Below are 27,567 nucleotides of genomic sequence, written 5' to 3'. Positions count from 1 at the left end.
AAGAAATTCTGAGATGTCAAGGCATCAAAGTTCTAATTTTTGTAAAGAAATAAAATAAAATAAAATAAAATAAAAATAAATAAAAAAAGGATCACTCTTTGATCAATACAACAGGTATAGAAGGTCAGAATAAAAAGTCTTAGACATGCGTTAATTTGTATCTTCCTGTGAAATCGTGGCCCTTCCGGAGAGTTTGTCCAAAAAAAACTTCTTCCTTGTCTCAGGGCTACTTCTATTTGGCGCAGCTCAGTCCTCGGCCGAAATCTGTTCGGATTTCGTCTCTACGCGCGAGCTGCAACAAAGTAAGCCGCACGGGTTGGTAAGGCTTGGTGAATTCAAGCTGTTTACTGATTCTTTTATCTGTAGCGGGTATAGCCTTATATGGAGAATTTTTCTATTAATGACTGAATTTAGAGCCTTGATCATCATCACAAAATAACACAGACGTTGGGGGTACTCCTATAATAAACGTGACGGTAATACTCGTCTGAAGTCTTAAAAGGATCCCTTAGAGTACAAGAAGCCAGACTTCGTGGCTGTGGTTTTTAGTTAATTTTACCCTTAAAAGGTACCAAAAGAAAACTACTCGGATTCGTGAAATATTTTGATTAGTCTGAGATTTATAAAGCAATGACATAGATCCCTAACACTTCCTTTTACTCGAAAAGGTAACCCTTGGGTGCAACCGAAGCAGACACTAAAACTGACCCAAATTTCTATAAGGCTGATCGGACTTCGTAAAAACTTAATACAACAGCGACATGACAGAGACCAAACCGAGAATCAACAAAATGTGGCAACCGTGGACAGCTGTTTCGAGCTGGTTGATGAAAGATAAAAGAACCCACATAGGGGTCGTTACTTTCTTTCTTTCTTTTTTTTTTTTTTTTTTTTTGAAATGTTGGTTTTTACGTCTTTGCGATCCCTCACTTCTATATAATGTTATCTGGACTACATATTTTAATTTTCCAGATTTGGCAACTCGCCACTCGCTACTCTACAACTCGCAAATTACCCCAGTCCTTTAGAATCGAACTCTATGTTCACGACATCCCCAGAGGCCCAAAATGAGCCCTGAGGTCTGTTTTTCAAAAACACCCGAACAGGTTTCGGTCTCGAAAACTATTTTTCAAAATCCGTTTAATATCGATTGGTAATTGTTTTTCGTGCAAACTAGCTTAATGTATGTAATTATTAAAGTCGAATGTCGTTTAATGAACATTGTGAGCACTGGCCACTTTGGGATAAAAAGACGGGACGTGGACGAGGTTGTGCCCTTGTGTACTCAATTTTAGCTCCTGTGCGTACGCGCATGCATAATAATTAATTTTGGGGATTTTCGCGCGTAGTTTCTGGCAGCGCGGGATCATGGGATAGCATTCCACCTTGTCAAAGAAGGCACGTTTGGGTGCAGTGTATCGCACATGAGGTTCGTTTGGTCAATCGATCCTGCTTGTATAAATCCAAATTTAACGAAGAAATGCAAGCCGATCAATCAGTTCTCTCGACGGTAAAATCATACAACCCTGACGGTTCTGTAGTTATTCGTGTCCAGCTACCACAAGATTCACCAGAGGAGGAGGAAACACTATGCAACGAAAACGCTAGCGATCAGGAGGCTCTTCCTTCGTCCGACGACTTGGAACAGTTTGCGAAGGAATTCAAACAGCAAAGGATCAAGCTCGGATCGTCGCAGGCAGATGTTGGGCTAGCTTTGGGTGAGCTCTACGGCAACGTGTTCAGTCAGACAACCATTTGTCGCTTCGAGGCTTTGCAGTTGAGTTTTAAAAATATGTGCAAGCTTAAACCTCTGTTGGCAAAATGGCTTGAGGAAGCTAAGAACAACAATATCCCATGCGGGGTCGACAAGATGGCTTCTCAGGCGGGAAAACGGAAGAAGAGAACGTCAATTGAGAATTCTGTCAAGAATGTGCTCGAGAAACACTTCATTAGAGATCCAAGACCCTCCGCACAGGAAATTGCTGTTCTCGCAGAAGACCTGAAATTTGACAAGGAGGTTATTCGAGTCTGGTTTTGCAACCGACGGCAGAAAGAAAAGCGATTGTCTACTTCGGTTGCAGACACTGAAGTCGCTAATGATCACGAATGACGTTTGTTAGAGGCAAGAGTTTTAAAACGTACGCTTCGCTAGTCACTCAGAACTGTGTTTACGTTTTAACTATCGGTAATGTTTTTATTAATATTCGGAAGATAGCTGCCAACTGCTCGCTAGAACTTCGGAAACTGTCGTGTTATATGTATTCCTTTGTAGTTTTTAGGCAAAATTTTGTCGAAGATGTTTACCCATATACTGAGAAAATATATCTGAGTGGTTAAAGGAAAGTTTGGAAAATACTGTGCCATAACTGAGATTTGTATATGTGAGAGAAAAGAATGATATTCTGATGTATGTTTATAGACAAGCTCAAACGTTTTTCCATTTGTAATTAAGCTTAACCATTCTAAATAGCTCAACCAGTTGTAAGTATGCAAACAAATTGCACATTAGTTAGTGTGGATTTCCAGTGAACATTGTCAGTCAAATATATTTACTGAAACTTGAAAAACTGTGAACTTGTTCATCCAGCTGGGTTGGTCTTTATAGAGTGAGAATCAGGGTTTGTTTGAAAGCAGTTTTTTACGATGGAAAGCAGAAAGAGCAAGAGTGACTTCTTTTGCTACCCAGTCACCAATAAACAGTACAGCATGTACCATCAACTTCATGGGTTTTCATATAACAAGGCTCTAATAAAACTTTTTTTTTTTCATGAATTATTTGAATTTTTATTTACTTGACTATAGGGCATTTTCGTATGACATCATGGCCACCTTGTTGAACCAAAACAAACAAACAAACAACAACAACAACAACAAAATGAGAACCACATTGGTGGACCGAACCAATCCTCCAGGAATTTTACTTCATGTTTGTGTAACGACTTCCTATTGTTTCAGTAAACCATAACATGGCAGCTGGTCGAATGAGTGAAAACGCTTTAACTAGTAGTCAAACTGGGAAATCTATGTTTATTCTCTGATCAATTAAAATCTTCTGTACACTGCTCCCCCCCTGATCTATGCCACTATGATCCCCTAGCCACTTCATGCTAATGAAACCAGGATAAGCTTCAGTACTAGAGGGCCAAAAGGCTTGTGAAGGGTTTACCACCCCTATGCACAAGTACAATGAGAAGCGGGGATACATAGCAAAGTGGCGAGAGCACTTGCCTCCCACCAATGTGCCTCGGTTTGATTTCTGGACTTGTGTCGTATGTCGGTCAAGTTTGTTGTTGGTTCTCATCCCTGCTCCAAGAGGTTTTTCTCGGCTACGCTGGTTTCCCCTCTCCTCAAAAACCATTTCCAAATTCCAATTTAATCTGGAAAGTGAACTTAATAAGCACTTGCTCTGTGCTTAACACAATTTTTTTTAAATAAGTGATTTAAAAAATGTGAACACTTTATTTGACTTAGTCATGTCCATTCCATTGTGACCAAAAGGAAATCATGTCCCATAAAAAGAAAACGAGTTGGCAAGGATAATCAACAATTTAATTATTCCACTAGCATGTTGGATATGAGATGATATACAGCCAACAAGGCACTTGCATCGAGTTGGCTATATTCATACCATTTCCAACAATTGCAAGTTTCATTAAAAACAACCAAGAAATATTGCTAGATCTTGCTCATTCTAGAGTCGCTTCGCAAGAACAACCATGGTATAATGGCTGTTGTTACATACCTAGACTTTCACTCAATAAAACAAGCACTGTGATTGGTTGATTCTTGGTCACGTGCCCCTGATCAAATACAAATGTATCCCAACTGGGATACAATTCTGCAGTTCTTGCCCTCTCAGTTGTTTGTTTGTTTTGCTGTGATTGTTGAAGGGAAAGTCAAAATATATAGCAAAGCACTTAATGTATGGTCCCTCAGGAAACTGGTTAGTTTTGTTTTCCCTCGAGTCCTAATGTTTCCCTCAACTTTGTCTCAGGAAACATCAAGACTCGCAGGAAAACAAAACTAACTGGTTCCCTTGGGACCATGCATTAAGTGCATAAATTTTGTACCATGCATATGGCCACTAACCCAATAAAAACTCTGCAATTGCATTATCCAATGACCATGCGTGTTTTTAATCATTTTCTTGATTGCCTGCTTGTGGTAAAGGAAACATTCAATCTGATTGGTTGTCCCTCATGGCATAAGTTTTAAGTAGCGATTTATGTCTTTCTGATTTACACTCTTACAAGAGGACTACCCTAGACATTAGGGAGCTTTAGCAACAACGACGGCGACAGCAACGAGAACGTCAAAAAAGCAATAGGTTTAATAATCAAAACAACAACTCTGCATCTGCATTTCACTTTTTGGTACATTTCTTTACCATCACTGCACGACTAGGACGTGAAAAAATCCAACTGCAGGAAATCTCATCTACATTTGACAGTTAGAGTGAGTTGGAATAATTGCGACGATATTAGAAAAAGCGTGAACTCATTTTTATAGTGACGTTTTGACTGCCATCATCGTCCTTGTTGCTAAAGCTACCTATTGTTGGGGTTGGGAAGGGAGACAAAAATTATGGAACAAGAAGAAAGGGAGTTGGGGTGAGTGATAAAAACACTCCCTCCAGTCCTCTTAAAATCCAGGTTCCCCAGTCAAATTCTTAAGTGCTTGACACAAATGAAGCCATGCATCACTCAATCAGTATTTTTTATCAGAAGTGTTGCCTTTATATCTATTTATAATTTGTTATATATTTACATGTATTATATTTATTTATTATTAAAATATATATTTATGTATTATCTATAATTTAATAATAATAAAATATTTATACAGTGCCATATCACTAATATAAATTATAGCTACCCACGGTGCTTCACAAAAAAGTAAATTATCTAGAAAAACATACAAGTTTAAAAAACTATTTAAAATGTATTAAAGTATTAAAACATTTACATTCATGATAAAAGCCCTCTTAAAGGGGAGGTATCATGGGGTTTTTGACCTCTTTTGTTAAAAATTGGGAAATAAGACCTTCATTTTGCTACAAAATAATTCTAGAACAACGAGAGGAGAGAAGTCTACTCAATTCTTAACAGGAAAAACTTGTACTCTGTTCTAACGCATTTTGAAAACAAAAATGCGAAAACTTGAAAAACATTAGCCTAACATTTTTCAAGTTTCAATCCATTTCGACCTACTCTGCCCCTGGCCAGGGGCACTAATCGACAGTTTTATTGCACTGGGACGATAATTCATAACAAAACTAGACAATTATTTTTTGTTTCTGTTGTAAGACAAACATTTTTTGGTTTTGAAATGACATCAACTTTTCATGATACTTCCCCTTTAAGAGGAGGTAAGTTTGAAAGAGCAGCTCAGTCTCATTTAATCTAATGGGAGAGTGTTCTAGCATAGTTAGCATGGTCCCTGTATGTTTTTAATTTACCTGTTGGTGTAATCAAAAGGTACTGAGATGATGACCTTGGCGTACATGCGCTGCGGTGAACATTCTATTGTATAGTAATTTCTAGTTGATGTTGTTCAGTACTGCACCAATAATATAAAAAATTTATGGATTATGTGATTAACGAACTGTCAACCTGTGGAGCTCTTTCAACATGGGTGTTAATGTAATTAATAACTTTTCTACCTAGTACATGTAACAATTTGAGCTCATTGGGCCAGTTATTTAAAGAGAGTCTAACTTAATTAGGCTGCTGCTTAAGCCAATCAATGGGCCTCCAAATCTGTTTATACACTGTACACTGTAAGTGGTTTACTTTAAGAAGATAAATTATAGTTTTCTAGTCTGGGATGCAAGCCTTCTTAGCTGTTACCGTCAGCAGCAGACAATGTTTAGAAATGACTGTTGACAAAATTGAAAACGGCTTAAACTGTCTTTTAATAACTGATCCATTGTGTTTTGAACAGATTGTAACATGGAAAGAATCTGAGATTTGTGAAATGCCAAAAATCAGTGAATATTTACAATAGGCCATCTCTGAGTTGCTTTGACCCTCATTATGAAAGTATGGCTTAGTGCATAGTTTTTATTATGAAAATTAGTTTTCATTCATGTGCAAACAAAACTAATTTTCAAGGAGTTAGTTTCAAAAGAATAGGTAGTGCTGCATCAGCAGTGAATGGAAACAGATTCTTGGTTTTATCAACTCTGTTGATAAAACAATGCATTAATAATATTATTTTCATATGAAAAGCTGTTCACTTAGCCCTGCTTTCATAATGAGGCTCAAAACAACTTGGAAAAGGCTAATTATTACAAGTTTAAACTAAAGAAAATAGCATCAAGATGTACATGGATCTATTTCTAGATCCTAAATTATAATACTAATGATAAAACAACTTGGAAATGGCTAATTAATTACTACAAGTTTAAACTAGAGAAAATAGCATCAAGATGTATATGGATCATATTTCTAGATGCAATGCATCACATGGTTTTTTCCTAAATTAATAGCACTAATATATTATAACAATTTTTTTCATAATAAATCTTATAAATTATCTAAAGCACTTTGAATTGACTTTTGCACATTTAATTATTACACTTTGTATGATAATAATTTTGCAATTTATTTATATTCTCAATAATTTTCCTCTCCCAAGCCTAATTTAATTAGCAGATCTCTACAATCAGTTTTATAAATTCTACTTCCCCCCATCAGTTTTGTAACTGCACATGCAGAGGTAGTGGGAAACATGAAAGCCTTGCTCCTTTGGCCACTACACACTTCTTCCTTAGAAGGTAAAACCACTTATTAAATAAATATATTTAATGCTCTGCATGTTTATTTGCTTACCATAAAAAATAAATTGTATTTCCAATAAGTATGAAAAAAAATTTAATGGAATTGAATCTAATTTGTGCCCCCTACAAGCATATACACTTATGTTAACTGACTGATAATGGAAACTGGAAAATGATGTGCAGACTGTACTGACATAGATCTTAAAATGATTAGACTTTCCCTGGGATTGGGGTTAATTAGGGCGTATGTACTCTGGTGTGATTAAGACAGGGTGTGGTGTGCAAAGACCCTTTTTTGGGTTTGATGTTAGTGTTCAGAGGCATTTTTGGATTAATTTTGGGGCTCAAATAAACACTCAGGACTTGGCTGTGACTGTTCTGTGCCAGCAATGCAGTCAGCCAGGCAACACCTTCGTACATGTAAATGGACTACTAGCTGTGTGAATGAGGCAATTAACAATAATGAGTACAATACCATTCCCTGATAACCTCTTGGTGCTTCTATTTTGCTATAATTCTTCCACTGTTGTTGAGGTATATGGTAATGTTCTGTCAACTTAAACTGACATTTAGCAGGCAGCGTTAAATATTCATCATGTACCACCTTCCAGATTTTCACGCCAAAATCACAACAAAAATTTCGAACAAGAGTTGGTTACTATGCTTCCATGAGGTATCAAACTTTGCAACCACAGATACAAAAATCTCATGATAAGTTGTGTTGTTTGTCCATCATAGGGTGATGAGGACCACTTCTAGTCATCCAATAGTTGAAGGGAACTGGAGTGGACAGTCTAGTGGACTGAAGGACTGTGAGGTTTGGCCTCAAAATAGATGGCAAAGTATTGTAAAGCGACATACATCATAATGAAGCTAAGAGATGAAACAAAATCACAGACAGGGTGTAAAAGACATTAAAATGTTCCCCATTTATCACAGCCTTGTTTACATAAACTGTCACCAGAGTGTAAAGGCGATGTTCAGTCAAGTTCTTTATAGTATAATTAAGAGTATTGAGTCCATCATACACCATCCGTTGTTCAGATGTGTCCAGTAAGCCATACCTGCAAGGTTACAGAATAAACAGACTTAACAAGGACCCATTTGCACAAAAAACATCTTAAGACAAGTGTGGGGAGCTTTCTGCAGTCCTTCCCTGCATCCTGAAAGATTGTCTTCAGTGACATACTACATACATGTATTGGATCCCTCGGCTGAAGGTGATTTACCGATGATACTGATGATATAAGAGTGCAGGGAAATACAGTATCCTTTGGAATACAGACGGGAACAACTGGAGAAAACCTCCACTTATAATGATCTTATAAATCTTATGATTTGCGCAACCACTGGCCCTGGCAAATTATTTGCCAAAGCGAAGGTTTTTGGCCAATTAAATGCTTCAAACGTGCCCATACATTTTTACCTCTTGCACGCAACTATGATGCCAGATTTTGTGCCAAGTGTGCCAAATGTTACAGAGCACAAGACATCAGAACACAAATTAAATGAAAATGTTACCTGTCGGTGTTCTTCTTGCCAGATGAATGAAATTGTTTTACCATTTTGTACCTCCCTAACAACATGGATGGCCGTGTCAATTTAAGTCTCATGGTGGATATTCTGTGAGAAAATATTCAGACTGTTACAAAATGAGAAAAATGAGATACTACTCGCTGTACAAACTATAATTTGCATGGTAGCCATTTGTTGTCCCTTAGCGTTGAAAAGTACCCACAGACCATGCTCCTTGTCATATTTTTCTGCCAATTAAGCAATGGAATGCTCTTCCTGAAGAATTAAGAGAGAGTATTTTTTTTCTGATTTCAAGAGATGTGTATAAGGCCTGGATACTATTGCCCAGTGAAACAAATTTGTAAAATTATAGTTACCAGTTTTAGAGGTCTTATTTTTATTTTTATCTTTTTTGGCATTAATTTGTTTGTGTTAACGTTATTTATTTCTTGGAGATATCGACTAATTTTGTAACTACTCTAAAATTCAAGATGAAATTTAAGGTAATTATGTATGTATGTGAAATCATTGTCCAACATCTGAAAACTTTCAGGCCTAATTTTTCATCCATAGCCAGCAGGCATAAATTAAAATTATTAATTATTACCCTTTAATTTAGTCCCAGTTGTGACCAGTATTTAATTTCTTACTACAATATCCCTACCACATCAGGCAAAGAGGTGATGAGAATAAAGGAAGTGATCACCAAGGGTAAAGGGAAAAGTGTCTTGATGTTCAAACAAATTCTTCCAACTGTTACCACAAGAAATGTATGGCGAATTATGTAATTGATACTGTGGCTTTAAACAGATTGTGGACAAGACTTAGAGTATACACGTACGTTAAGCCTCAAAAATTTCGGACGCTTTTAATTTTGGACAAGCATTTGTCTGAAAATAAACAGTTTACATCTCTCATTTTAAGCATCTAATTTTTGTAAGTTAGTACCTAAAGTGTTGTTAATAGGGTTTGGAGAACTGTACCGCACACCCCCAAGGCCCGGATCCAGACCAGTTTACACTGTTTTACGGAAAACGGTCAGAGTTCTTACAACAAATAGATATTTTAGAATAAAAGAAAATTTCCAGATTGAAGTAAGGAAAATGCTTGTCAGAGTTTCTTGAAAACCCAGGAAATGGCACTTTTCAGGAATTAATATTTAAAAATTTCCCGGGGGAACATACCCACGGATCCCCCTAGAGCCTCATGCTTTTATAACATCGGCGCTCAGACGCATCATCAGAAAACAGTCACATTTTTTCCTGGATCCGCACCTGCCCCCCGTACCAAAAATTCTGAGGAGCACACCCCCCTCCAAGCCTAAAGTAAGCTTTGTTAGACTCTTGTTTGTGATTACACTATATATCCCTTTAAACCCCACTGGTGACCAACATCAAATTTCTCCTTACAATGTCACTGCTTGATTCAACATTTAAGTCAGGAGAATAAAGGAAACAATCGCCAAAGATGAAATGCCGTGATTTTTAGACAAAATCTCCCAACTTGTAGCATAAGAAATACATGGAGGACAGTGAGGAGAATACAAATGTTGATATATCATATTGCGGCTGAAAGGGATATACTAGTTATGCAATGCTTCCGAGTAGTATACTGTGAAATACCCCACGAGTGACTTGATTTTTCTTAGTATACTATACCTGCCAACTTATTCTGAGTCAAACGCGTGAGATTTTTGTCTCCTCATGACCGGGATTTCCAAAAACGTCTGAGCCACTTTCGAAGATTTCTGACGATTTTCCGAAGACTTTTGAACGTTGCCAAAAATGTCCGAAGATATTCCGACAACCTTTGAACACTTACGATTCAAACGGATTGTAGACATTTGAAAGCTTTTGCGATTGTTATAAAGAGCATAGAAGTAATACATAACACATCTGAAATGAAATAAAATTTTTTTAGAATAACTTGTCCAGATTTGTGAGTCAGGCGTGAGAAATTGTCCTTGATGAGTGAGATCGATGTCTTTAGTCCGCAAGCGTGAGACTCACGCATAATGCGTGAGAGTTGGCATGTATAGTATACACACAAGCCTCTAGGCAAGTGTGTATACAAAGAAAATCAAGTCACATTAAATTGCATTTAACTTTTTTATCCCATGCCACCCATTGAATTAATCAACAATTATTCACCGAAGTGGAGGTGAATAGTGGTGGATATTTAAATATCCACCACTTTCACCGACACTGAGGTGAATATTATTTTAGTATATACCACACAAGCTGAATAACTGCGGGCCAAAATTCCTTTATTTTTGACAGTATACCGACAAATGGTGGGAAATTTTAAAATCCTGCGCGCCGCGCGGTAAGTGATTTCTTGTTGTAGAAAGTTCCGTCAAGATTGCTTTCTTGTGAACAATTAAAACTTTTTGAGACACTTGTTTAGTTGCTAAAGTGTCATTTCTTTAATTGTTGTGTGAACTCCGTCTCGATTTTGAAACCATGCTCCAAGACATGAGATGTTTTATTGTCTACATTGTAATTATGGTGCTCGGCAGTTTTCGTAAGCAAGGCATTGTAGTTTCATTTTTCGCCTTAGAATATGAGGTTGGAAAGATTAAATAACTGACCATTTAATACCGTCAAACTAAATTTGTTGCCAATTTTGTATTTTTTGTAACAGCTGCCTCGTTTATCTAAATAAATTCCTCTTTAGTGACCGCGGCGAAACGGGAAGCCATCTTGTTTCTCTTCGGTTGCTTGGAGGTGAATAGTACTTGGCTAATCACCTCAGAGCTAGCCAATCAGCGCGAGCGAAAAGTACTATTCACTTGTGCGGTATATACTAACACAAAATGTCACTCTTTAATGCTTTAACAGCAAATATAGTACAATCAGTGAAAAAATATTCAACATGGATTGGCAACATAGTATTTTTTGAAAAAAAAAATTAAAAATATAAATAGGTAAAAGTCTTTCAACAAAAGGTAAGAAGTATTCAGGAAAAATTGTTGGCTGTGAGGAACGCCAGAATTTTTTCCTGGAATACTACCTGTTACATACAGCAGAATATGCAACGGGTTTCTAGCTTTCTGATTGGCTGTATTCTCTATGGTATAGGATAAAAGAGGGTAAGGGTGGGAGTGAGGATGATGGGAGAGGATGATTCAGGATAGTGAAGAAATTCACGGTAAGGCGAAGTAAATGTTGATTTAACCCTTTAACCCCTATTTTGACCCCATACTTTTCTTATAAAGGTACTGGGGAGAAAATATTAAAATATCAAGAAAATTGATGTTGAGTGATCATGGTCATGTCCTTATTTCTCATGGCCTCAGTGGTTCAATAGGCATTCATATTACAAGGAAAAATTTGATGCTGATCACCAGTAGGGCTTAAAGGGTTAAATCAGTAACACTATACCTTGTGTACAAGTCGTCATCTTCTCCACCCCATCCCCAAAATTCATTTGAAAATCCATTGACAAGTTCAAAGTGTTCCCTTGAAAAGGCTCCTACCCCTCCAAAAATGGTGTTGTACATTAACCTGCAGAGAAAACAACAAATGATTATAAATAAGTAAGTAGTACGTGTGAGTGCAGTCATTACAAAATTTACGTCACCTAAAGCTGATGTTTCATCAGTACATTGCCAGCATAATCAGCCAGGCATACAAACGCCAGAAGAGATTCAAAGCATGGTACAAGACCGGAAGGCGTGGAGAAAGCTTGTGATCGACTGCAGTGTCAGTTGGCTGATGATGATGAAAAAGTAAAGTACCCATATACAGGAATATACAGTAAATCTTTCTGAGTGTACACCAATCATTGTTTATAACATTTGTACTGCAATCATAACTCTGTGGAAATGCAATCTACTAAAAATCTGAAATCTGTTTCTTTTGTGCCAAAGCCCCAAGATTGACCCAGTCCCTCTACCAAAAAATGGCCTGAATCAATCCACCACCTCCCCCGCCCTTCCCTGACTAAAAAGTCAACCCTTCACTTTCCTGCAAAAGTAACCCATGTCCTTTAAGTCTCTGTACATGTCTGTGACAGGTTGGATGAAAGATGCACTAATACAAATTAAATTAATTTGAAAGACTGACATCCCTGGCATGCATTTGGGAAAATTGGGGTTAAAATTTTAGCTTATAATGGCAGATAGAGAAAAAAAAAATTTATGATCTCTTTTCTCTGGGAGATTTAGTGAGCGGCTACATGGGAGACAGGAAGATTTGTTCTGTATTTGGGAGACACCTGAACAATCCTGAACGGTTAGGGTATATGCATATGAAATTATCAGGCTATCCTCATGACTTGAGTTTCCAATAACATTCAGTCAGAATAATACTTGTCTAGCGAATATGTTGGGTTAAAAATAAATTTTCAAGAAATTTGTTAATGGTGAATAAAAAAAACTCAACATTTTGTTCTTCTTTTGGATCTTTCTTAATGTAATGTGTTTTGTTGTTTTTGTTTTTGGCAGTGGTTTAAATACTGTTAAAGAAAAGGATCATGTTTGCCTAATAAAGGTGGAGTGAAGAAGAAATTGTGCACTTACCTATAACCATGTGTATCCACAGCAACCGACATATGTCGCGGTGATGTGGGGCAGCTGTATTCATTACGATCGTCTTCTGGTAACAAGTCCACATCATGAAATACAAAGCAGTCATAATTGTCAAAATTCAGTGCTTGTTCATAGCCAATGTTGAACAGAATAGCACGGTTAAATGGATTATCTCCTGCCTGTTGGTAGAAAGTCAGTGCAAAATTAGTCATAGACTACAGGTAGTTAAATGTAAGTTTACAGTTCTAAAGCATGTACAGTGCTGGAGTTTTCCTGACCAACTGGCTGGCTGAATCCATGACTGGCTGGCTGACTGACTGACTGAATCCATGACTGGCTGGCTGACTGACTGACTGACTTCAGAAATGAATGCATGACTGGCTGGCTGGCCGGCCAACTGACTAGCTGACTCAGACTGACTGATTCAGGGTTTCACTCATGGCATGATCAATCCAACTATGAAATATTAATTAACAATTACTGGTTCATGCGTCAGGACAGAAAGATTGCGCCATAGTTTTTTCCCAAGCACTATTTTAGCTTTCAACGATCTTTAGATTATTAGACTTTATACCCAATTTTTAACTTGCATAAGTATGAATTTATTTGTAATTTTGATATGAAACTTATTGTAACCCAGTCCCTCATTGATTGATTAACAGTATGTAATTCTTATAGTTGTACAATTGTAACCACATTGTAATTCAGATTAACTGCGATGATGATGGAATTAAACTTCTTTATTATTATTATTATTATTATTATTATTATTATTATTATTATTATTATTATTATATGAAGCATGCAGGAAGTTTGGAGAACACGAAAGATGCGTAAGAGTTGCTTGAGGTGTAGCTGAGAGCAACTCTAGCTTCTTGAGTGTTCTCCAAACTTCCCACTTGCTTCACATCTCAATGAATGCACAGCTGACACATGAAGTCAACTGATAATTGTTTTATAACAGTCATTTTAAACGTGGTATAGTTTAAATTTTGTCTCGCTCGAGGCATTTGTTTGCTGACATTGTAAGTGTGCACAATGGAAATATGAAGCCCGCACGCGTAACTGAATTTGATTACACGAATTTACCAGCTACAATGTAAGTTATGGTTGAAATTGATTAACTGATTGAAGCATTGGTGGATTGAGTGAGTGAGTAAGTCATTCATTATATATTTGATTAAAGGCCTGACAGATTGATTGATTAATTAAAGAATTGACTGCCTGACCAACATCAGACCTGCTAAGCCTTTCACCATGCAGTGAAATAATAAGTATAAAATATTAATTACAAGTTGGTTAACTGTAATTGGCCAGTTGGCTGGTTGCTGAGAATTGACCAACATTGATTACAGATGCACATGATCTGATTAGTGTCACTGAGTTGGTGTGTTTTGCACAATTTTAGTACTGCAAGCATTGTAAATACTATTAGTATTGTAACAAATTGCAATTATATTGTATTGTGAGCATTGTAAGTACACATATTATTAGTTGTAAATATAGCATGTATATTGTTAGTATAGTAACCATTGTAAGTATTGTAAGTAGGCCTTAATTTGTATTGTATTTATTATGTGTCATATGAGGTTGTTGGTGTCCATGCGCCAGCCACGCAAAAACATACCTGTTCTACTACTATGATCCTATACTGCAAATTCTGTTTCTTTAGAAATGGGTGCATGTGACTCACAAAGATGGACAGGTGCTCGTGCCGATTACGAAATGGAATTATCAGGGCCATCTGGTGAGAGAATACAAACATTTTTATCCGGATCGAACTACTTAACAATTAGACGGCAAGCTCGAGGTTTCTATCTGCTCAACTATCAAAGGCGATAGAAACCGAGAGCAAGCTGTCTAATTGTTTTAGCATACCTCAGTGATCGATCTATGAAGCAAAAAAAAAATTTTATTTCATAAATTTTGATACATTTGAGCAATGATGCATGCTAAATCGCGCGCGCTCTGACAAACTGCCGTCTATCGATCGATAGACGGCACCTGTGTAGCCAATAAGATTGCGCGTTACGCGATAGTCGGTCACTGAGGTATGCTAAATGTAGACATAGTGGAGTTAACTCCATTACTCTCAAAGCAGAACATTGGGTCCAAATAGTGGACATTATGCAGCTGCTTGTATATTAACTTCCTTGATCTTGTATTACTTAATCAACTTACATATGATGTAATGATGTGCACAATGACAGGAATGTATTTGTAACTTGTGCTAATTAATGCTTAAATGCACTTATGTTTGTATTTAATCCTGTTAAGGAGGGTGCCTACTAATAACGAAGTATTTTTGTGCGGTCTATGACTACGCGGGAAAAGCAGATCTTAGGAAGGCCTATTGGAATCCAAAACGAAAATTGGGGGTAGCCACGCATTTTTCAGAGATTATGAAGCAACAATATCTTTAAAAAGCCCCAAATTATGAAGCAATATGAAGCAAAAATATTCCTGTATTAGCAGGCACCACCAATAGGAAACCCGAGTATCTCGAGATGCGCAGAATGTATGCGCAGTAACAATAGTAGGCACCGTCCTTAACATGTGCCAGTCTTGTGCATAATCATTACAGTTAATTGAGGGACTGGTTAGCAAACCTTGCCATGAAAACAATGGTGCTGCAATTTATGTTGGAAGGGCCGCGACCCTGCACAATCCTTTGTTTTAACGTTCACACCACAGTGGAACATGTTAACAAAAACGTTTTGATTGGTCAGTTGCTCCAGTTCCTCCAGTGAGTGCTGTGTAAATATCAGCACTTTATTGATCCTGCTCTAAACATTATAATTACATGTATATCTGACTTCCACTAATTGCCAGATCTGCAACAACGGCAGTGACAATGTTATGATGCAATTTGTCGTCAATAAGAGGACAGTGAGATGCATGAAAAACGGACATCATACAGTCATGTATTTGTTAATTTATGACAAAGCAAGTGGTCTGCATACTGCATTCAAGAATGATGCCAATTAATAAACCTCCATGTTCATTCCAAAGCCAGTATATTTTCAACCTGGCACAGTTCCTGATTGGAGTTGAACTTGCAGCAGATTTAAGAATACCAGTACCAGTCTGTTTACTGTATTTACACCATTACACAATGCCATGAGAACTGAGGGAATTCAGGGGGACTTTAAATGGAAGGGCTTTTTTTCCATTCATTGTAAACTTGGAATATCATTGGTAGATTAAATGAATGTGTAAGATGATACAATGATGGTGCAAGACGACAACAAAATGGAAAATAATGGAAATTTTGTGCACATGGAACGGTAATTTCTGTTCTGGCTGGTTGAAACAGAAAAAGTGGCAGGAGTACCTCCAAAGGTTATCTGTTTGTTCTGGAAAATTTCCATTTGATCAGAACATACCATTGTGCAGTTCCAGAAAATATCCATACTCCCCCCATGGAAGGTCTTTTGTTTTGCACCCCCGCTCCCCCTAGGAAATTTCAGATTTGCTTCATACTTTGCTTCTAAAATTTGGACTTTTAAGACCCCCCTCTCCCTAGGAATTTCCAATGACCTTCCGTGAGGTGGGTATGGATCTTTTTCCGGAAGTGCACATTTGCATTTCAACTGGTCAAACCAAAAATTCTGGTTAATTGGAAAGTGCCTTTAGTTACGACAAACTCTCACCAGTAGGCAGGTCCTACTGGTTTACATGTAGACATCTCTTAAAGGGGCAGTGTCACTAATTTTTTGGTTTACTTTGAATAACCAAAAATCATATTTGAATCGATGGAATCGTCAAAATAATGGTTCAGTTTTGTTAACAATAACCCTAATGATAAAGACTGAAACTAGTATTAATTATCTTTGGCTGGGGATGGCTAGGATAGAAATGGATTGCAACTTCAAAAGATTGGCTCTTAGGAATTGCATAAAAACAGTTTTAAATTATATTATTATAAGCAGTATTAACTGGGTCTGGTTTCTTTCTTCTTCGCTGCTCCTTTTCTATCAAAATTAACTGTAGTTACTAGAAAAAACCTTATGGTTCCTTTAGCCTCTAAGCTCCAATTACCTAAATTACTTTTCTTATTATTCTCTTTAATTATAACCTGTGATGAATATAATGATCCTCTGTAACTAGTTAAAGTGTGGGTTAATAAATGTTGTTGTTGGCCAATTTTTTCAAGTTCCTCCTGTGTATGGTAGAGAAGTCGCCAAAAACTGCTTATAGTTTGTTCTTCCCCAGATAAATCTCTTGATATTTCCTTCCCGGTGCTCTAACAGCAATTTCATGTTAGAAAAAGGTTCTTTGTCAAATATTTGAGCCATTTTGACGAAAACATAGCAAAATTGCCATGACAGTGCCCTGTTAATCATCTCACCTTAACCCTTGCTTGGCAATCAGTTGGTATCCAGCTTCCTCCTTTACTGACCCAGCCATTAAAATCACTAGACATTTCTTTTTCTATATCTGCCATTTTGGGAACTGACTTGTACTCCACATGTAAAGGACCAACTGCCATTGAAAGGAAATCAAACAATAGCTTAAGGACGGTGCTTATAGTTTTGTTAGTGCGCATTCATTTTGCACATCCAGATATTTGGATTTCCTGTGGCTGGTGCAGGGATATTTTTGCATGGTTTAAAACTATGCAGAGAAAGCAACACTATAGCAAGTGCTTTTGGTATCCAAAAAGAAAATTGGGAGTAACCATGCATTTTTCAGAGATAATAAGCTTCAATTTGGAAAGAAATGTCATACACTGCTTTGTATTTTACTGCTTTTTAGAATAATATTTTTTATTGCTTAATTATCTCTAAAAAATGCATGGTTACCATCAATTTTCTTTTTGGATTTCAATAGCCCTTGCTAAGATCTGCTTTTCCCACATAGTCATAAACCACGTAAAAAGGTTTGGTATTAGTAGGCACCGCCCTTAACATAGGCTTCCAGAAGAACTGGTAGGACAACGGAATACATGTGATATTGGTATATTTTAAGCCAGGAGAATGAATGAGAATGATCAATGTATTATTCCTGTGAGTGACACAGGCACTAGCAGTATGCAGGATGTTTGTCCCATGAACCTTGTTTAATTGCCTTTGCTCCCACGACTCTCCTGTAACTAAGTGATAGTCAAAGAGCACCCGAACTAGTAATCGGAAGGTCTTATGTTCAACTCCTGATAGGAGCACTTGGATTAACTTTCTCCTTAGTCACTCACTGAAAAATATGCCATTCTCAGCTAGTAGGACAGTTTTCACATTACTTAGAATAGCAAGAAAGATAAACATGTACCTTTACATGTAGGCTATTTACAGCTGAGAGGTCCATATACACTGTAGGAAAAACTGTGCCTGTGGTTTGGTATGCAATCAAAAGGCCTTGTGCCAGACTGAGGGCACAGAATTTTCCGATACGGACTGACCTAGACTGCTAACTAACCTGTCTATATTTTTCTGTATTCTATTCTTACATGTGAGCAAGAAGACGTGGAACTGGAAAATTCATATTAATTATATTTTGCCCATCATATTACAACAAATACTTATTAACATGTGAATTACAGTAAATCATTTTGAAGTTTCTAGTTCCAAAATTTATTTGAACCCATTTAATTAGCATCCTTGGCTAATTACCATGACTGTAGTAAGGAGATAAAAATCTCACCCATTGCTGGAACAAATCAGATTGTGGGACACAGGATGATATTGATTTGCGTCAGGACACATCAAACATTAACAACTGGAATACCTTGTATTAGTTCATGAGCAATCCTGCTCATGAACTAAATACTACAGTAGGTATTTTTTTGTGCAGTTTATGAGCATGTGAAAAAGGTAGATACTGGAATTCGGAAAGAAAGGGGATTACCATGCATTTTCCAGAGATAATAACAACAATCTATAAAAAGCTTTAAAATATGCAACAATGTGTGACATTTTCTCCACGTTGAAGCTTAGCTATTCCTGAAAATGTGTGGTTACACCTAATTTTCTTTTTGGATTTCAACAGAAGAACTACATGTACTTCTTTGCAGTAGTCTTAAACTGAATAAAAATATGTGTGAGTTAGAAGCACTGCCCATAAGAAACTCAAGGTTCTTATGCCTCCCAGCTGAGATGTGCAAAACACTGTGCATGTATGAACAGTAGCAGAAAAGATGGCACCATCTTTCAGGTCAGATTCCCATCCATTCTTTAGTTTTTAAAATTGAGTTGTCCTCTGTTATAAACCTAGGCTCCCTCTAGAGCACAGATGCATCACAAAGAAAACTACAATGCAACAATTTTAGGGGAGGACTAGGCAAGACTATTGAGTACAGTGTTGTGTTCAGGCACCCCCCCCCCCCCCAGTACTCCCCTATATATTTAACAATAACAACATTATTCCGCAAGCGTGTGCTGGATATGAGATGACAGATAACCAATGAGGTGCATAGCACCAAGTTGGCTGTAATCGTCTCACATCCAACAAGCACGAGTGGAATGTCAATAAATATATAGAACGAACAATAAATATCAACAAATATATTGCTAGATCTTGCTCGTTCTGCTTTGCAAGAACAACCACAACACAATTTTATTGTCTCTATTTCTCTGGCATGATATAAAGGCTCATATACCATGGCTGCTAAGCCAATCATTAATCCCTGCATTATACAATGATCCAGTTTTTAATAATAATAATAATAATAATAATAATAATAATAATAATAATAATTCTCGGTTTTCACTCTCACGCCATTGAAAAAAAAAATCCAAACCATTCCATGAATGAAGTCAAGAAATTGACATAGTATAGAGGATAAATTAATAAGGCATCTGTCCAAGTGTCAGGTCTGTGCGACATTCTGTACTCGAGTTATTTGACAAAATGTTCCACATAAATTTATAGAGCTTAGTATGGAGACGCCATGTTTGTGTCCCTCTGAGGGGCACAAACATGGCAGCCGGAAATACGAAAAAACATCTGGAGTTCACTTTTGCCAGAAAAGAGGTTTGTTTGCCCTTGTGAATTTTCGAATGTTTAGATTAATATTTCTCCTCAAACTTGAATTGTTTAGAATGCTGAAAATCACCCGAAGAGTCATTTTTAAGATACGGAAAAGCTCTGTCACGGCCGTCCTCCTTGTGTCACGCCAGTGGAAACTCAGAAATTGAAACTGCTCTATTTTCAAAAGGAAGCACGACATCGAGCTAAGAAATTGTGAACAGACATATTTTTAGGAAATCTTTCCTTGAATAAAGGTAAAAATTTTGTGGGCCTCCCAGTTTTGAATTCTAGAATTTGGTGACGTCACCTGAAAACCGAGAATAATAATAATAATAATAAAAGTAATAAGCTATATAGGTCTGTGCAGTGCTAAACGGTATCAGGTTTTTGCGTCGTTTTGAAATAAGATATACATTTTAACCATTTTGGTCTGAAAGTCTGAAAATGGGCATGGACTTAAAGAAATGGGTATGAATACTAGAAACCACAAGGTAAATGGGTACAAATTTTAGAAGGTACAGGGTATGTCGAAAAAGGGACTGGAAAATTACATATCTTGGTCAGAAATAGGATCAGGGTTTGGAGAACCGTGCTGCAGACCCCCAACAAAAATGCGGAGTAACTCCCCCCTGTCCCCCTTCCCCCCTGGCATCAAGGCCTTAAAGGTCATCACACCTAGGTGCAGGAGGCGCCAAGCCCCCACAAGTCCATAGATGTGTTTAAATGAGGGGGCTCTGGTTACAGGGACTTGTCCCACAAACAGTTCAAATAAAGGAAAAGCACAAAGTCTTGGGAGCTTGTCCTTTCAATTATTCAAACCAGTTTGAACCCGTGGCACAAGACACAAGGACCAAAATTTGGTCCCTGCGACTAGATGTTTGGACAAAAACAGGTAGTTCTCACACACAACTGGGAGCCATGCCAAGCCGACAAAACCTGACCTTTATTACATCAACACCACAAATCAAAAGCATCACAGCACAAAAAAGAGTGAATAAACGGCCGATATGAAATTGAACATAGATACGAGAATAACTTAACTAAGGCACTAGTTGAAACCTCCAAAAACCCGAAAACCATGTAGGGCGGGTGGGTGGGGCAGGTCAGGCAATGGCGGAAGGCAACAAAAACAACTGAACCCTGAAACACCATGTGACCTGAAGACTCAAACCCACACTCCCAACCGTGTGTGAGAAAAACATTTTCTGGTTCTTTCATTCCTCAGCAAGTGGAAAACCACACTTCACACAATGGGACATCAAGTACATAGGAATAGATCCTGCAATAAGTCTGGAGGACCTGTTTCCTTATGTGTGCAAACCTTTGTAACACTACCTACATGTACATCTGTTAACTTGTGCTTACCTTGAGATGAACCTTTTTCAGGGCACAACTTTCCATATTTCCTTGCAGGCCTTGGATTATTTAATGTACTTAATCCCTGTTGCAGTTGGTGAATATGTCCAAATGTTTCCGCTAGCGTGTCATTAAAGGCACCATCGTCAGACAAATCCAACTCCGATGTATCTATCCAGGACAAATTTTGTGCATGTAACACTTCAGAAAGGCTCTCTTTCCATTTTTGCGATACTTTACCAGTATAAACAAACATTGCAATTAAAGATAAAATAGCCAGGATGGCAGTAAAGAACAGGAGTGTTTTCAGCGCCTTAGATGTTGCCATTAACTTCTATTGACTTTCAAGAAAACTCCTGCTTGGGTCCCTGAAATGCCAGCAAGTCTAGCTATCGCCAACAACAGTAAAGGGCTTCTTTAGTGTGACCAATCACAATGCTACCGAGACTCCTGAGTTATCCATGTAAAGAAGTCTTTCTTCAGGTGTTTAAACATTTCAACACAAATCAATACCCTGTGGGTAGAGAAAAATAAAAAGAAATTAAGAAAATAGTTTTTAATTCCCTCTGCCAAGATTAGCAGCATTTTTTAAGCCCAAATGTAGAGATGCCTACCTCTATGGCTGTTTGAAAGCCAGTTAATGCTAATCCATGATGAAAGTTAACTAAGATTTTCAGCTCAATTGTTAAACTTGCTTTATATAAAGCTAATTTTAAGCTTATAATTGGTAAATAAATGTCTAAGTCAAAATCTCTGGAAAAAATCTTTTAATAATTTATTGGTAAATGAACTAAATGAATCAAAGTTAATACTTATCCAGGATTAGCTTATTATAATTAGGCCAAGGAGACCCCACCCCCTTCCCCTCCCAAAAATCCCACTTTCCCACAAAAATCAACCTTTATTTCTGAATAACATCTTTAACAGATTGGGAGAAAGATGCGCAAATATACATAAAACAACACAAGATGAACTTGCAAAACCAAAATTTTGTGAAATATTTAGTTTGGAAAAGGTTGGGCTTAAAGGGGCACTATCATGGGAGATCACGATTTTGAGCATAAATTCACAAAATTTAAACTTTGAACACTATGTTAATTAATTTCTAAATCGCTAATTAAAAGAAATATTTATATTGATTCTACTGAGACAAAAGGTTGAACCAAAATATAGTAAAACCGATTTTTAGTGCGTTACGACAGTGAAAATTGAAAACGTCAGCCCATTGTTTTCAAATTTGAGCCCACTTTTATTTTGGTCATCTGCCGGCGAAAATATCCATGGATAGTTTCTTTGCATTATGATAGTCTTTTAATGGAATTTTGGTCATTATATCTTGGCTGTGATGAACTGAATAGCGCCTTTTTGATTTTCAATTGACATGTTACTAATAATGGCATGATACTGTCCCTTTACATCTAAGTTAAGACTGCATGCATGCAGGGAACGATCAAAAGTCACTTGTGTGACTGGAGGTGTAAATGAGATGGGGAGATTTGTTCTCCCAGATAATGCAGGTGTTGATGTTTAGACAGATAGGGGGGAGGTACGGGCACAGTTGTGGCATTTGAACACTTCCTTTGTCCCCTCTCTGGGGAATTTGACCACAAATTTTGCCCTATGCTGCGGACATTTGATTTTTACCGTACAGAGGACTGGGTCCATTTGAATTTAACAGTGCAGAGAACTGGGTCCCAAACTTGTGTTCAAGGAGACACCATCTTGGTGATGTTAATTATCAGAACATAGAGAGGTCCGTGTAACCTTTGCTCATTCAACTACATGTGACGATTTCATAGTATTTCACGTTGTTGTGAACAATCTTTGATGATATTTTTTAAATGTTTCAAGGAGAATGGTCCAGGCTATGTAGCCAGTTTATTCAAACCCCGAGTTACACCATATAATCTTAGAAGCAATGGTCTAAATGTTGTACAAACTTCATACAATAGTAGATTCCTTCATGGCTCATATGCGTACATGATGTCACACATCTGGAACCAGTTGCCATCTGCTGTAAAAAACGCACCTAATGCATCATCCTTTCGGAGACTTTTAACTAAGTTAAATTTTAACGGCTGTCAATGCAGCAATTGCCTTTGACCTGATTTATTTTCTATTTATTTATCTTTATAGATAGATGTTATCTTTTAATTTAATTAGTAGTTATTATCTTTTTTTTATATTGTCAAACACTTTTATCATGAGCCTGTGGCTCGGGGGACGGGGAGACCACCCCCTGTGTATTTGACATTAAATAAATTACTTACTTACTTACTTACTTACTTACTTACTTACTTGAGTAAATGGTGAAAAATAAAAGCAATGTAATCTTTCTGGAAAGGTACATTTTAAAAAAAACATTTCTAATTAATTTGGTACCAGCACCGATAATTGAAGCTCAACAATGAACTAATGTCCTCTCAATACCTTTTCCGCCACTAGGAAACAACCTACAACTAATGTTCTCTGGTTTTTTTTCTTGACTTTACTCAACTTCAATCTTCTTCAATCCACGCTCAATAACAGCAGTTAGAAACATATATTTCAAATACCATCATTACTTATATGTCATTACATGGTTTTGTCATCCCCAGGTTTTAACTATTTTGAACATGGCGTTACAAATCAATATTCTCGATAATCGATAATAATGGATATAAATCGATTTTTGTCGATACTAATTAACTAATTACACGGAATGCCCGCAGGGCATGACTTGTCTAGGTTTCGGTCGGGTATCTTTTTCGTCGTAGCCACAAATGTGTACATTAATTTATTCATTAAACTCTCCCCTCTCCTACTCGGGAGGTATTGTTCTGATTGTCTTCAGCAACAGCAGGCCAATCAAAATCCATTCTTGTGGCTTATATCGCGAGGGAGGGGACCCACTCACCCCTACCTGTGTGACGTCAACGCATCATTTGATATATTTATTAAAGACGGATTAAATTGTAGCGCCATATTGTTAACATGTTCTGGACTCAAGTGTGCCGTTTTCAAACAGAAATTTCACCATTTTGAAGCGGTGAATCGAAAGAATAACTTCTAAGAAGCACCCGACATTTGTAATGGTGGAGATTGGTGAGTTCATGGCGAAGGAGTCGTGCCTTGTTTGACAGTCTTAGACCACGACGCGAGACTGAAAAGAGGTCATTGAGAAGCTTATGTTATCATATTGGAATGTCACAAATTTCCAGTGATAGTCTGAGTCGCGTAACACAAGGGAAACAACGTAACACGATCATCGTGACTCAAACTATTTCATTAGCAAGGATAGTTTTATCAATCGGCGAAGCATACAGTTGGAATAAATGAATCAGCCCCAGCATCACGCGTAATGCCAGTATAGCAGGCATCTTGTTACGCGGGATGCCCTGAGGGGGCATACCGTGTCTAAAAACGGGTCGATTTTTTTTTTTTTTTTTTCTTCCTCGTAGTCACAAATCGGTACATTAATTTATTCATTAAACTCTCCCCTCTCCTACTCTGGATGTATTGTTCTGATTGTCTTCAACAACAGCAGGCCAAGCAAAATCCATTCTTGTCGCTTATATCACGAGGGAGGGGACCCACTCACCCCTACCTGTGTGACGTCAACGCATCATTTGATATATTTATTAAGAACCGATTAAATTGTAGCGCCATGTTGTAAACATGTTCTGGACTCAAGTGTGCCGTTTTCAAACGGAAATTTCACCATTTTGAGGCGGTAAATCGAAAGAATAACTTCTAAGAAGCATCCGACATTTAAAGCGGTGGAAATTGGTGAGTTCATGGCGAAGGAATCGTGCTTTGTTTGACAGTCTTAGACCACGACGCGAGACTGAAAAGAGGTCATTGAGAAGCTTACGTTATCGCAATGGCATTTCACAAATTTCCGCTGATAGTCTGAGTTGCGTAACACAAGGTAAACAACGTAACGCGAACGTCGTGACTCAAACTATTCCATTGTAGCAAGGATAGTTTTATCAATCGGCGAACCATACAGTTGGAATAAATGAATCAGCCCCAGCATCACGCGTAATGCCAGTGTAGCAGGCATCTTGTTTTTTTCTTCATTGTAGACACAAATGTGCACATTAATTTATGCATTAAAATATGTCCTCCCCTAGTGGGGATGTATTGTTCTGATTGTCTTCAACAGAAGCGGCCCAATCAAAATCTATTATTTAGGCACATATCACGAAAGAGGGGACCCACTTATCCCTTCCTGTGTGACGTCAAATCATCATTTGATTTATTCATTAAACCTAGATTAAATTCTGCCCTCTCCCAGAAGGGATTTATTGTTCTGATTGTCTTGAACAAAAACGGCCCAATCAAAATCTAGTATCGGCGCGTATTTTACGAGGGAGGGGACCCACTTATCTCTACCTGTGTGACGTCAAAGCAACTCATCATTTCGAAAAGTTGTTTTTGTTCAATGGCGGCCACATGTCTGAATTTAAGACTCTGATCTGCCGTTTTCAGGGACAAAACAAACCTTTTTCAAGCTGTAAATCGAAATAATAACTTCTAGGTAGTACTCGACAGTTGAAACGGTGGAAATTGGGAGAGTTCACAGCAAAGAAACTCCGCTTTAAAAAACAGATCGAATAATCAACGCAAAGGATTAGAGCTAGAGGAGGCCAGACCAGTTCAGCGGGGTCATGACGTTATTGCATAGTTATTTCTGGTATGATTCCTAGTAACACAACGATTAGTATCATGCAATATATCTGAATAAAACCGTTCAGACAATTTTTTATTTCAATCGCCAAGGGAGGATAGTTTTTAAATATCTGCGAAACATACAATGGGGAATAATTGGGGCTACATTAAGCATTCCGTGTAATGCCATTAGAGGGGCATCTTGTTATTTATCGAAAATCGATAAATATCGATAACAAAAACTGGACCAGGTGTGATTATCGATTTTGATCGATTTTGTAATTAGAGTTCGATTTCTATCAATTTTTATCGATTTCTATTAATTTGTATCGAAAGAGCACGTCGTTCCTACTCGCGTCTACCAGCTTGCATTTGACAGCCGCAAAGCCCCCAGAAAAGGAGTTTTAAGATTGTAGTAGTCGGAGAAAAAATCAAGATGCAAATAAGTAAAATAAGTTAGCAGAAAGATAATGGTAGGTAGGTAGACTTTACACAGCCACTTTGTTTAGTCTGGTTTATTGGCGTAAAAGTTACAAAGCCTGCTCTGCAACGGTGTGATCGATGTGCTAAGGTTTCATCGAGGTTTTTGTACTGCACTTTGTTGACGATCTTTGGATTTTCGTTCATATATTTGCTGATATATGCCATCAAATGATACAGTAACGAAAGGTTATCAAGAAGAGGTCATGGTAGCATGTAGAGTTATTATTTTGATTTTACTCCAGTAATCGATCAAAATCGATACTCCGATCCCAAATCGTGTGATTATCGAAATTTATCGATTATTTTAACTAATCGATCGATTAATATCGAATAATATCGATTAATATCGAATAATATCGATTAATCAATTACATTTTCGATGATCGATTTTGATCGATTTGTAACGCCCTGTTTGAACTATTTTCCAGTCTCAAGGGTCGCGAATATTGCAAAAATCAAATACAATATATTACTAACAATCTGATTCAGCACTGTCATCCATCTAGACTTCTTCTTGACTAATGCTGTTTTCAAGTGCCCTTGCCACAAGCCTTACGTATACGTGAATAAATCACATCATCTGCATGCATATAATTTTGTTACTTACAACAATAAAGTAAGCTTATTACACCGCTGCACAATATTTGTCTAATAGATGGTAAAGCGTTCCTTTGGAAAACAGCAGTTGACTCTAAATGTTCTACATTCAATGTATATAAAGGTTTACCGTTTTCTGAGTTCTGTCTTATCTAAGCTTAAGCTTAGGTATCAAATATTTTCTGTTCCCTCCAGACATGACAAGAAAATGATTAAGCTTATTAACAAAGCTCATATTTGAAAGCAATTGAATATACTGCAATAGAGTTTTAACGGAAAATCTACGGGTAATCAATGTACGGGGCTGTGAGGAAACCTTTCCAAAATCTCTAAGCTTCTATCTCTAAATACATGTATGTCAAATAAGCTTACTCGCGTCCTGGTGATGATCCTAAATTCGCATCGCTGACCATTGGGGGAGGTCGGATTCCACTCAATACGAACTAGAGTGAAGTATCAGTAGATACATTGAAGAACTTACCTCTTTTAATTTAAAACTTAAGGTGTTGGCCAACTAAAATTGCTCCCAAACCACCGTAAAACAAATGAAGGCTTCTTGCTGCCGTGCTTCACGAGTCAAGCCACCATTTTGATTAATGATTGACACCGGATGATTGGCTATTTATACAATAACTAACTTAGGTAATGCCATGTATAGATATGGAAATACCTGAATAAATTGTTG

General features: G+C 37.4%; 2 protein-coding genes across 2 annotated transcripts; one reads left to right on the top strand and one right to left on the bottom strand.

The window, feature by feature from the left end:
* The first annotated feature begins 1,375 nt into the window (after positions 1-1,375).
* Positions 1,376-2,772, top strand: LOC146472302 (POU domain, class 3, transcription factor 4-like). The gene has a single exon (XM_085119674.1). The coding sequence runs from the start codon at positions 1,481-1,483 to the stop codon at positions 2,108-2,110; it is 630 nt and encodes a 209-aa protein (XP_084975800.1). The 5' UTR covers positions 1,376-1,480; the 3' UTR covers positions 2,111-2,772.
* A 1,927-nt stretch (positions 2,773-4,699) lies between these two features.
* LOC146472301 (beta-1,4-galactosyltransferase 4-like) lies at positions 4,700-27,481 on the bottom strand. Its single transcript, XM_085119673.1, has 8 exons — positions 27,364-27,481; positions 21,159-21,663; positions 17,179-17,312; positions 14,455-14,571; positions 12,819-13,006; positions 11,680-11,802; positions 8,303-8,404; positions 4,700-7,845 (listed from the first exon to the last, which is right to left on the bottom strand). The coding sequence occupies exons 2-8, from the start codon at positions 21,475-21,477 to the stop codon at positions 7,644-7,646; spliced, it is 1,185 nt and encodes a 394-aa protein (XP_084975799.1). The 5' UTR covers positions 21,478-21,663; positions 27,364-27,481; the 3' UTR covers positions 4,700-7,643.
* Between the last annotated feature and the right edge of the window lie 86 nt (positions 27,482-27,567).

The sequence above is a fragment of the Pavona decussata genome, unplaced genomic scaffold, assembly GCF_977016875.1.
Source record: "Pavona decussata unplaced genomic scaffold, jaPavDecu1.1 SCAFFOLD_100, whole genome shotgun sequence".
Classification (NCBI taxonomy): domain Eukaryota; kingdom Metazoa; phylum Cnidaria; class Anthozoa; order Scleractinia; family Agariciidae; genus Pavona; species Pavona decussata.
Note: the sequence above shows the minus strand (reverse complement) of the source record. Positions and strands in the feature narration are given on the sequence as shown.